The 12,129-nt window shown below is 37.7% G+C and overlaps 3 protein-coding genes across 7 annotated transcripts in view; all 3 read right to left on the reverse strand.

Moving 5' to 3' along the window:
- Window positions 1-12,129, reverse strand: part of LOC116844494 — a 163,320-nt gene that overhangs the window by 68,241 nt on the left and 82,950 nt on the right. The window lies entirely within an intron of this gene.
- On the reverse strand, window positions 1,007-5,493 carry LOC116844496 (arginine/serine-rich protein PNISR-like). Its single transcript, XM_032816064.1, has 4 exons — window positions 3,868-5,493; window positions 3,526-3,789; window positions 2,078-2,411; window positions 1,007-1,309 (listed from the first exon to the last, which is right to left on the reverse strand). Exons 1-4 carry the CDS (start codon window positions 4,799-4,801, stop codon window positions 1,042-1,044), a joined length of 1,800 nt encoding a protein of 599 aa, XP_032671955.1. The 5' UTR covers window positions 4,802-5,493; the 3' UTR covers window positions 1,007-1,041.
- LOC116844499 overlaps window positions 10,189-12,129 on the reverse strand; it is a 16,020-nt gene continuing 14,079 nt past the window's right edge. For both annotated transcript variants that reach the window (XM_032816069.1, XM_032816068.1), the window contains one exon: window positions 10,189-11,079. In XM_032816069.1, the coding sequence (XP_032671960.1) occupies window positions 10,909-11,079 (171 nt within the window). In that variant the 3' untranslated portion in view covers window positions 10,189-10,908. The remainder of the gene's footprint in view (window positions 11,080-12,129) is intronic.

Below are 12,129 nucleotides of genomic sequence, written 5' to 3' on the forward strand. Positions count from 1 at the left end.
CTTGATAGTCATAACGATCCTCTGGTCTGCGAAGAAAACTCTTAAACACGGACAACTCTAAGATTCGCGAGCGGAATGAATGGTTTATTCTCACGGAATCTATTTCCCTTTTCTTATATTAATTTTTGCGTAATCTTTTACAAAACTTCCGTTTCATCTCAATTTTTAATTCATCTCAGTTTATCTCAAAATTTAATTATTTTTTCAATTCCCAGTCTTTTACTGAATAAAGTAGAAGATATCGAATATGAATTTTTTAAATAGATACATATAAAATATAAAATATGAGTAATTCTCTTGAATCGCGCGTGAACAGTCTGGGGGAAAAATTATTTCCGCGAACTAATCTTCGATTTTGCAAATAAATACTTGCTCTTTAACTTTGAATATATATACATATATCCAATGATACGCGTTATACGGGATGTCCGAACTCAATTTCACAATCTCTCGTGAGAGTATAAATTGAGTTGAACACAAAAGTCCTATATAGCTTTGCGATATTCGAGATATAACTATCGAGAATAACTATCGAAATATTGCGAGAGATTAAAGAAGATTTGTAAATGATAACGCTGGATATAATAGATGATCTATAGTGACGACATCTGTTGTCGTGTGTTTTAGGTAGGTCAAACTGAATAAAAAATCCTATTTTGCCTAATTTACATATTTACATAGTTTAACCACGTAAATTTTTAGTTAAAAAAAGTTGGTGCATTAACGTGTAAAATCATGTTGCAACAATTTTATTTAATTATTAATTAAAAATCTACGTGGTTATTTAGAAAAAGGACTTTTTTACTTAGTTTGACGCAATGTGCAAGCACACGACGACAGACGCATTATCACTACATTTCATTTATCATATCACGCGTGATCACATAAATTTTCTACAATTAATATTAATCATTATTGCAATTTTCGCAAAATCAATATTGGACTTTCCTGTTCATCTCAATGCACTCTACATCCTCAAGGGAGATTGTGAAATCAAGCTGGGGCACCTTATATACGACACGTTTAAAAATATCGCAAAGTTTAATATTTAAAAGATAAGTAAGCAATCTCGTACCGATCGTCTTCAAAGTCTTCAGAAGTTTTCGACAGTCCGTCCTGCTCAAAAATTCTGATGGGCTGTATGCCCAATAAAATATTCTCAATAATATCGGGATTTACATCTACGCGCGCGTTGGACGAATGTTGCGATGGGACATCATTCCAAGTGATCTTCTCTCTATAGCCATCTCTTGACGACGCTTCTGAATCTTTCCACGGCGTCATCCTTTCCTCAAACGGTTCGTCTGACCTACCGCGGATGTCTATTTTTCGGTCATTTGCATCAACAACGTTGCGTTACGCACGTTCGTGTACATTCGAGCTTGCAATTAACATGTTCGTTACCACAATTCATTTGAGAAATTGTCTCCACAAATCACTCTGTATTCTTTTCTTTGTGTAATATTGTAAAACACTTAGCTTTATATAATCGTAAAAAATTATTACTCTTTCACATATGTGACGCTAATTTCTCGTGAGAGATAGGTGCATCATGCATGCGTGAAGCTGGTAGCATGTTACGATATTGCAAGCCGCCCATATAGTAATAATATTTAATTCAGAATTAAAAGATACAATTAATGAGTACACCAATAACGTTTTTATTACACACGCAGAAGCAAGGTTAGTTGAATTAATCTGACAATGAATGAACTACACTGAGAAACAAATACTAGAGAATTTATTTGTGGGATACAAAGTTTATATTCCGTTTTCTTCAACCAAAATCCCTTTGTACTAAGAAAAAATACTTGAAAACTTATTTATGGGATATAAAGTTTATTCATATAAATAAACTTTATATCCCATAAATAAATTTTCAAGTATTTTTTCTTAGTACAAAGGGATTTTGGTTGAAGAAAACGGAATTTTTGGTTCTTAGAACTATTTGGTTCATAAGAAAGCCAAATGTTGTATATCTGTAAATTCTTCAGGGACCAGAGATATGAATCACGATTCATATCTCTGGCCTCTGCAACGTGTCGCCCCTACCGACCTACCAAACGATTTGATTTACCATTTCGATTTCGCACTCGCCGCTTCCTCGCTGCGAATCTCATTCGCGACACCTTCGCTTTCACGGGTTTTCTCCGCGTTTTCCTCATCCGACCGTTCTCGCCCGTTGAACGCGTCCTCGAGGCTTGATTCTGACGAACCTGCGGACGACTTGCCGTCGTCCCGACGAGTTGCTGCGGTCTTATTCTTAGGCTCACCGAGGCCGACGACGAACTCCTCCTTTGGCTCTTTGTTCTTCAATCGCGACTTCTCGCGCTCCTCCTTCATCACTGCCTCCTCGTTCTCGTTCTTCTTCTTCCCTAATTCGCCCGGTCGACAAATCTGCGCTTTGCCGTCTGTCGTCACGTTCATAGACGCGCCGAACATTTTCACAAAACTTTAATGCACTTTCTCCTTTACCGTATCATTGCTCACTATTACCGTAATTATTGCTTATTATTACCGCACGGAGAGAATTTTGCATAAAAAATTAGAAATTCATAACAAGGTACAGATCGATATTCTGCAATAATTTAGTATCTCTCCATTTTTCATACATGCTATTATATTTTAGGAATTGAAAAGTACAAAAAATATCATTTTGCTGCTCAGAAAGACGCGATAGCTCGGTTTACTCTCTTTCTTTTAAATAATATCTACAGCGGAGAATATTTTCTTCATAATAATTTTAAAATCACAAATTTCTATGAAATATAAATTTTATACTTCTTACAAATAAATCTTCAAATATTTTTTCCCCAGTATATAGGATAATAAACTCTTTTCGAAAATTTGGGATATAAAATTTATTTCATAAAAATATATTTTATATCCCATAAATTTTCAAGAATTTTTTCTCAGTGTATTTAAAAAAAGAATTTATTTTCTTTGCAAGAATATAATGAAACTTTATCGAAGAAAAGTTGGTTCGACTCTATGCAATCAGCAAACTGAATTTCTATCTTCATTCTTGATTGAAATGCTAAACTTGCTAGGATTCAGAATGTATTTTGAATAAATTTGACGTTAATGATAAATTTATGCTAAATTTACGGATATAACAATGAACAAGTAACATTTACTTGAATACAATATTTTCCTCAATATGCTATTAAATTGAATAAATTGAATAAATTGAATAAATTGTCGCTTATAATAAACTTGTGATAGCTTTATGGACGTATAAATTTGTAAAATGCTTAAAATAAGTAACATTTATTCAAATGCAGTATTTTCCCGTGTATGCTATCAAAAAATTTGCTATGTTTCTAGCAAAATTTACTATATTCCTTAGCAAGATAAACCACACTGCCAGTGTATTACTTGCATTACTACTAGAAACCTTCCCCTACTAACAAAATAAAAAAAAAGTATATAAAAATAAAATTCTAACGTTTTCCCTCCGCGCACATTATTAATACCACCGTCTTATTACCGCTTCATTCTGATCGTTAAGCGTCGCGACCTTACCGCGCTTTATCGTCGCCTTATCGTCCACCAAAAGTTCCGCGTCCCTGTTCTTAACCCCTCGCTCGTTCACCAAAGTGTCGTGCGCCTCTCGCTCTTCATCGCCGTCGTAATCGTAATATTCGATCGTGTCCAAAGTGTCGCGCTTCTCCCGCCTATCGTATTTGCTCTTCTTGCCGAGCTTCTGCTTGATCAACAAGTCGACTTTGGCCTTCACAGGATTGATCCTCCGCCGGTCTGTCGACGCTCGCGCCTCTCTTTCGTTCTCTGCACAAAGCACATCGCCTTTACTTTCGCGCGCGCGTCGTTGACGTCGCTATCAATTTCAAGAACATTTAATTGTACCCTCGATTACACCCTCTTCCCTGTCATTATAGTCGGCCGCGGATTCTTCCGCGTTCTGATTCGAATATTCTTCGTTATCCCCTTGCTTGTCATCGGAACTCATCGCTGCCTTCTCGGCCACCACGCTTTCGGCGTCCACCTCGTTGTCGGGCTCGAGGATGCCAAGGGAATACGTCGATCGTTTACGACGAGCATAGCCGTCGGAGACGCGGGGCTTCAAATCTTCGCGCTCGATTCTAGCACGCGGAGAAACGGAGAAGAACGCTCCGACGACAGCCGAGGAATCGTCCGATTTACCTCGCTCCTGATCGCCGTCCGCGGAGGAGGTCGCGGAAATCCATAATAATCTCCGCCGTAAATTACCGCCGAGCTCCGCGCTAGTTCCAAGCCCTGCCTCTGCATTCATAGTCTCATTTCCGCTTGACCCAGCGGGAATATCGGCTTCGCCGATAGCCGAATTTCCATTCGATTCATTCCCCCGGCCGTTTCGCGCGCCTGAGGACGGAACCATCTGTTGCTGGCGCGGATCGTCGCCCGGCTCGCCGAGTGTGCTCGCGACTTCCGGTCTCGCCGTTGCGACGCCAACGAGATCAATCGCCGACGGATCACCCCGAGAGCCCGCCATCTCCGCAACCCTCGGTTCGTCGACATCGCTCATCCTCGTCTTCCCCGCGGAGAACAGAGAAGACACGCGCCCCGCGCCCTCCCCCGCTCGTCGGGACAATCTTACCGCCGCGCCTGCCTCCCGCCTTTGATACGGACGCCCTTGAGGCTCCGAACCGTCAACGAAGACCTTGATCACGCTGGGTATCGGCTCACGCTTCCCTCTTCGAATCCCTCCGTCCGTCTCCAGCCTACCCGCGGCGGCGGTTGTTTCGACGACGGGACCGGCGCGCGACTCATTTGTTGTCGTCGAGCCCAAGCATCGCGACATATTTCCCTGGGGAAGTTAGAGACCCTTGAATCAGAGACTGGCCGTAAGAGTGGTTTTGTCAAAATCGAGCGAGAGATAGAGAAGGTAAAAATATGTCCACTATCTCATTCTTCAATCCACCTTACTTTCACGCGCTTACGCATAACGTTACCGTGCTGTGAAACTTGTGACCACAATTGTCCCAGTAAACAATCTGTCAGCGCAGTCTGACGACAGATTGGCGACAAATCGAGCAGGATCTGTCGACAGGTCCATAATCCTGTATCTGTAATTTGCTATTATTCTGTAGACAGAGCCTGCCGACAGAATCTGACAGCAGATTGGCGACAGAAAGCGCGCAGATCCTGTTAACAAACTCTATTTATGATTACAAATATGATTACAAATATCATAAATACAAGGTGATTATCCTTGTATTTTGGACAAAATTTAAGTTTAGTCAAAGTAAATATTAATCGAACGCATTTGCCTATTTCGCGGCTTTCCACGAGAACCTGCTACTATCCTCCTGCGGACCCTTAAGGGCCGGCAGGAAGGCTATGGAAACCTCTCGCAAGGAGACCCTAGACCTACTAACCAGGACACATATGTGGCCTTCTTATCCTGTGCTACACTGAGAGAAAAGACTGGTAACTTTAACAAACTGCATTTAGTTACAGAAATTCATTGAATCCTTAGTAACTAATACTAAATATGATAATAATTACCAAATATTTAATAGATCGGGAGTATGACGTAATTGCATTCACAGTAACATCAATTAAATAATTTAGTAATAGTTACTTAATGTTAAATATTTAATATAAAATATATTACAGTTATGAACAGATATTTGATAATTGTTATGAAATCGTTATATCCCATATAATAAAAAATTCAGTAGGTACGAGCTCTATTTTGTTACCAGTATAAGTATGTTTTGTTGCAGCACAACGAAAAATTCATTCATTTGCAGCTGTTATATCGTTTCAATATCTATTATTACAGATAGTTAGTTGAACCTATCAAAAATTTTATAACTATTACAAAATCGCTTATTTTGCTCAACTATTCAATAAGTTTTATTTACCAAATATATTCTGGAAGCAAATAAATTTTACTTCTGTCAAATAAATAATTTATTTTACAGAACTAAATTAATTAATAAGTATTGCTATAGCTTTGACCCGCTATATTTACGTCTATCATTTAGTAATAGTAACCAAATTTTGATAATATTTACTAAATTCTTCTCTCAGTGTACTAAGCAACTGAACTCGGTACCAGAGCAAGATGGCTACAACGTTGCATGTTTATGTCATGATTATTACAAAATAAAATATACAGTTAACAAAATTGTAGAAGGTATTAACACATAGAAAAAGGCTGCCTCTATCACAACAATTAGTCTGAGAAGTTATAACTTCGAAATTTCCTAAAATATAGTATACATATAACCCAGGTCTCCCTTATTATCCTCCTGTTCAAACTTATTTACTTATAATATATTACTTATAACATCTAGCGCACGATTCTCATAGGCCCTATCTTTCTCTTAATTTGTGAGATTATTATAATTTAGATATAAGCGGGAGTTTTGATAAAACATAGCAGACCAATGAAAACCATTACCTTATGGCCGATTTCTGATTCAAGAGTCTCTAGGGAAAATCGCTCTCCCGCGCCCTTCGGTGTTTCCTCACCCGCGGCGAGCCGCGATACTTGCCGCGTCGCGACTTCGTGGATTTCCCTCCCGGCGACTCTCCGAGAGTCGTGGGTGCTGTCGCTCGTTGAGAAGAGTGTGAAATTTGTATCGGAATTCACGGACGCGTTCAACGAGGCTAAGTTCTTCGCGAGATCGAACGACTCTGCGTGATCCATCGACACGAGCTTGATGTTTCCGGGAGCCACTTGGAGCTCGAATCGTTGGTCGATCTTCCGCGAGCTCGCACTCGGAATTTCGATCATCACGGCAGTATATTCTGATGAAGGAGTTTTTTGAGTTCCAACCGTGTTTTCTGGAACGTTCCCGGTCAGCTGAGATCTTCGAGGGGTCTCATTCGCGGAAACGTTCGTCTGGTTATTCGAATAACCACTGAAGCTTCTGCTGCTGCGTTTGCTACGATCGCGCGATTTGTCTGCGAGATGCGACTCCGCAAGATCTATTCCCGGAAAATCCTTCAAGTCACTTTCGTTTTCATCGTCCGCGTTTTCAGCTCTTTTTATTCGCCACATCGTTTCCGGATGATCGTCAAGATCGCGTGATCGTTCAAAATCGAATATTTCGACCGCTGATTTCGAATCGTCCCACCAATTAGACTTCCCTAAAAAATCAGGTTGTAGCAATTACAGCAATATTGATGCATTGCGGATTGGAGACGTGAATTGACGTTTTTAATTGTTGAGACTCTTAGAAAAGGGAAACATCAATTCGTATCTTTTAAAGGGATTTACAATGTCACATATAAAAATTAGACATCTTCCTACAAATCTTTGGGAAGTTTGATACTTTCCCCCCAAAATCTTTAGAGGAATAAAATCTACACATCTAAAAATCATGCTTGGTATCTTTCACTTCACGAGAGATAATATTTTAATGATTATCACACTAAGAAGATTATTGATATATTCATTAATTATATGTTTCAATTGTGAATCAAATATTATATATATATATATATATATATATATATATATATATATATATATATATATAATATATAATATAATATAAATATTATAACTATATATGTGGTTCTCAATATATTAATATAAAAAAATGTTATTAAATCGATAGAATTAATCAACAACGCGTGGTTGAAATAAATTTTCTGGGTTCAATAGCAATGTTAATAAAACTAATACTCGTGTTATCAAAACAATGTATAGTATATTTATTTTAACAACTGGATCTATTATACACATAGAAAAATAGCACTCTAGTGCTAAGAAAAGCGATTATTTAGTTTGCTTTCCTTTTTTCAAATAATGATTATCTTTGACAAAAAAATATTTTTTTCATATGAAATATTTTCTTGGTAATAACCTGAAAACAAATTTGAGAAAAGCTCATTTTATCATGTACTGAAAAGAAAAATTTATTCTCTTTAGGAAAATATTATAAAACTTGATAAAAAAAGAGAGAGAGAGTTGATGGTAATTCTATGTGATAAGCAGGCCGCGCATTTTTGTTTTAATTTAACACTTTGACGGCCACTGTCATGTATATGTGATTTCACGGACCCAGTGGTTATCGGCTGGAGTCACATAGGCGTGATTTCGCTCTGCCATCGGTTGTCGGCTAGCATCACGTATACGTAATTTCATTTGTTCTTTTAATTTACGAGGTACTAAAACATTAAACCCCGCGTACGTAACCCGGCGGTACATAGGAAGCTGTATACGCGAAATATACGGCCGTCAAAATGTTAATATTCTTGATTGGAATGGTAAAAACTTAACAGAATTTAAAATATATTTTGAATAAAGTTGACAGCTATTGATGAACTCTTACGATAGATTTGCAAAAATATAAACTTATAAAGTATTTAAAACAAGTAATATTTACTTCAGTGCAGTACGCTTTTTTCTCTGTGTAGTTTCAATAACATTGCTAATGAATTAAGATTTATTTCAACTACGACGCGCAGTCAGTCAATTTTCTCTCTATGGACTGATTCAATTGTATCTTTTTTCGTATAGTATATCAATTCTAATAATCATTATACCACTTCTCGGGAAAATTATATTGCCGTTCCGATCGCTCATTGTTAGACTATTTTTCAACTCCAGCACTGTTCTCCTCAGAGACTCCAGCGACAACGGCGTGTTTTCGGATTTCTCGTTCTTAATTGCAGTCAGAGATTCGCGTAAAGCCGAGGAAATGCCCGCGCGTGTTGGACCGTACAAAGACACCAACTCGTCTCGACGCGTGTCAGTGTCGCTGTGCAACTTCTCCTCGTCCTCCCGCGAATCTGCGAGATCACAGCTTTCACGCGCTATTCGGCATAGAGATAACGAACTTAACGTCGAAATTGTTTCGGTAATACCGGAATCAACGAGAACCACGTGAGCGGGCGCGTAATTACGAAGCCATGTGCTCCCGCCGTTGGTGACTTCGAGATTCTCATTAGAATTGGGCCAGTCGCCTGAGAAACGGAGATCCTGCTTTCTAATCCAATTTTTCAGTGGTTGATCGGCCATCGCTCCTCCTTCGTAGACTGCTTTATCCGACCTATGTTCAAGGGTGGCACTTCTCTGTATTTGCAGCGAAAGGAAGGAGAAAAGAAGAAACGCGCGCGTTGGCTTTTGATAGATTCGTTAGTCGCGGCCATAAAGCAAACAATGCGAGCGTTTGCGCGACTAATTTAACTCGCTAATTAACTTCATACTTTCTAAATTTCTAAGAATAAAATTGCACTCAATCTTTCACTTATACAAGATAAATTTTGCGATCTGAACTATCGAGTGAATATTTTCACTTAGAATTGAAGAATGAATCTGATTTACATATCTCACCCTGACAGGAATAATTTCACTTTCAATCGTTCAATCATTTATAAACAGTATTCACTCTAAGTGAAGCTTTAATGAGACGTCCATTCTTGCGATTTCAAGTGGCAGTATTTTTTCAAATGATAATACTATCATTTTTCACTAGATTTGACTAAGATTCCACTCCCAGAAATTTTAAAAGTAATTTGCAAATATCTATCTCAACTATATATTATCATATATTATCATATACAATCTCAACTATATATTATCATATATTATCATTTTTTTTCATTTTTGATGAAAATAAATAAAACATAATCACTCTCCTAAAATGGGAACATTATTTTATTAATTTGTAAAAAGCATCTATGAAAAGACACGTTAACTTTCAGAGGTGCATTACGATCGGAATAACGGTACACACAGACAAATGTGTACTGCATTCAAGTAGATGTTACTTGTTTTAAATATTTCATAAGTTTATATATATGCAAATCTGCTATAAGTTTCTGCTGAGTTCATCATAAACATCAAATGTATTCAAAATATTAGAAAATTTATTTATCCAGTGCATATCAAATAACTTTACTGAAAATTCTGGGTCCTAAATAAGTTAAGTAAGTTAAGTAACTTTACAGCCATTTCAATCAAAAATCATTTTGGATCAAGAATATTCATTATAAAACTAAAAATGAAAATTTAAAAAATTGGAAGAATATTAAAGGTAAAAGTTAAAAGAATTAAATTAGAAAGGTAAATGTTAAAAGAATTAAATTAAATTAAAACAAATATTCGATTCGTATATTATATAAAGTCGAAACAACTTTTTTCTTCGATAAAATTTTATAATATTCTTGTGAAGAGAATAAATTCTTCTTTTGTGATGAATATATTTTCAGAGTATTATCAAGAAAATAATCTTTGTTGGAAATGACTATTACTTCAAAGAACAACAACAAACTGAGTGATCACTTTTCTCGCCAGCAGAATGACATTTTTCTGTGTGTGGAGTTTAATTTCACGGTGCATATCGTTCCATCGCGCTTACGTGTCGCGTGATCGATAAAGGCCGTCGAAATCAACGCCAGAGGTGTCTCTCTTAAACGTCATGTCGTTATCCAGATAGACTCTCTGAGGGACGTCGCGAGCACCCTCCTCGCCGTATTTCTTCTTCCGCGGCGTCCGCATCATTTCGTAATTCCGATCGAAGCCCCTCTTGCCACGTAACCTACTTTCATAACCGATATCACCGAGTCCTAAGACGTCTTCTTCCATGCTGGCGGATCCCGCGGAGTGCTCGCTTATATACGCCGGCGGACTGTATCGGGAATACTCTTATTGGATCGCTCAATGGAGATCGGCGTGTCTCTAAATCGCCGTGGGTAAAAATACGAGTCGAGCACGTTGGGAATTTGTTCGTTCTCTGGGCGAGACGGTACGACGCGCGTCTCGCCATTAAAATTGAAAAAAGTCAGACCTACTGCAGCAATTCATTACATTATTTGACCCAAAGTTCTTTCGATTCTTACATGCTAATATTTTTGGGATTAGCGTCTGTAGCTCATATTTTTGTTGTATTTATACTCTTTTCTTCTTCTATCGTTAAAGAAACGAGCAATTACTTGAAGCTCTTACTTCTTTGGACGGGACCTATGATTGATGAGACGCGCGTCTTCGTCTATCCACTTCAAATTGTTCCGCGCCTTCAAAACGTTCTCCAGAAATCGATTTAGGGCCGCACTATTTTTCTCGTCACCGGTAGTCACGAGTTCATTAGCCGAATGATTTCGATCACCAGTGACCTGTGTCGAGACATAATGCCGCAATTTAATATCGCGAAATGTCGGCGTACGTGGCTGTAAATCTTTAACGAAGATTAAGAAGCTAAACACGGTAATTTCTACGACAACTTAATGTAATCATCTTCATCCCATAGTACTTTGTACAGTGTTAAGGGAGGAGGGGAGGGAAAGATTCACTTTTTGGAAGGCCCAGAATAAAGGTGAATTTCGAGAATACATTTTGGGACAACAGAATGGAGTGTCTTCAAACGGTAAACGTATTTGTATAGCGTATATTTCGAGTTATTGTTTTGATATATTCAAACTGTCACCCGTTTTTAAAAGTGTAATAGGCCCGAGACTTTGACGTCTCAATTTGGATGATTTCTCGCGACAATTTCAACGGATTTTAATGAAGCTAAATTCAAAATGTTTGTCATAGATGTCACTACGTACTGACAGAAGTTTTTGAAAAATAAATTCCCTTCCCTTTCATTCATGAAAATGTATAAAAAAATACTCGTATATTTGAAAAGATATAAAACTTATATATCCCTAATTTTTTTATTTTTTTAATTCTTTTTATTTAAAAACAACAATGTATAAAGGAAATGTAAATTACAGATATTTTGACTTCAAACGAACCTGACCGGAAAAGTCGTGCAATCTATCACAAAATCAAGACGTTAGAGTCTTGGATCTGCCACTTTTGAAAACAATTAATTCAAACATATCGAAATGATGAGGTCAAATTATGTACTACGTAAATATGGTTGTTCGAAGATATTCCATTCCGCGTAGAACTAAAAAGTACTCCTGAAACTCATCTTTATTCTGAACCTTCCAAGAGAAGGTCTAACTTCTTAAATAAAAAATCAGCACGCCGTTAGGAAAACAAACAACGAGTCCGAAAGTGCGATTACCGTATATCGCGTACTGAAACCACGCGAGAAATGATTAATGTATATCGATTTTTCGGCGCGTCCACTTTCAACATTACTGGATGTCTCTTCCCTTCTCCCTCCCTCTCTCTCTCTCTCTCTCTCTCTCTCTCTCTCTCTCTCTCTCTCT

The sequence above is a fragment of the Odontomachus brunneus genome, unplaced genomic scaffold, assembly GCF_010583005.1.
Source record: "Odontomachus brunneus isolate Ranch 3 - 2012 unplaced genomic scaffold, Obru_v1 Obru_scaffold_042, whole genome shotgun sequence".
Taxonomy (NCBI): Eukaryota; Metazoa; Arthropoda; class Insecta; order Hymenoptera; family Formicidae; genus Odontomachus; species Odontomachus brunneus.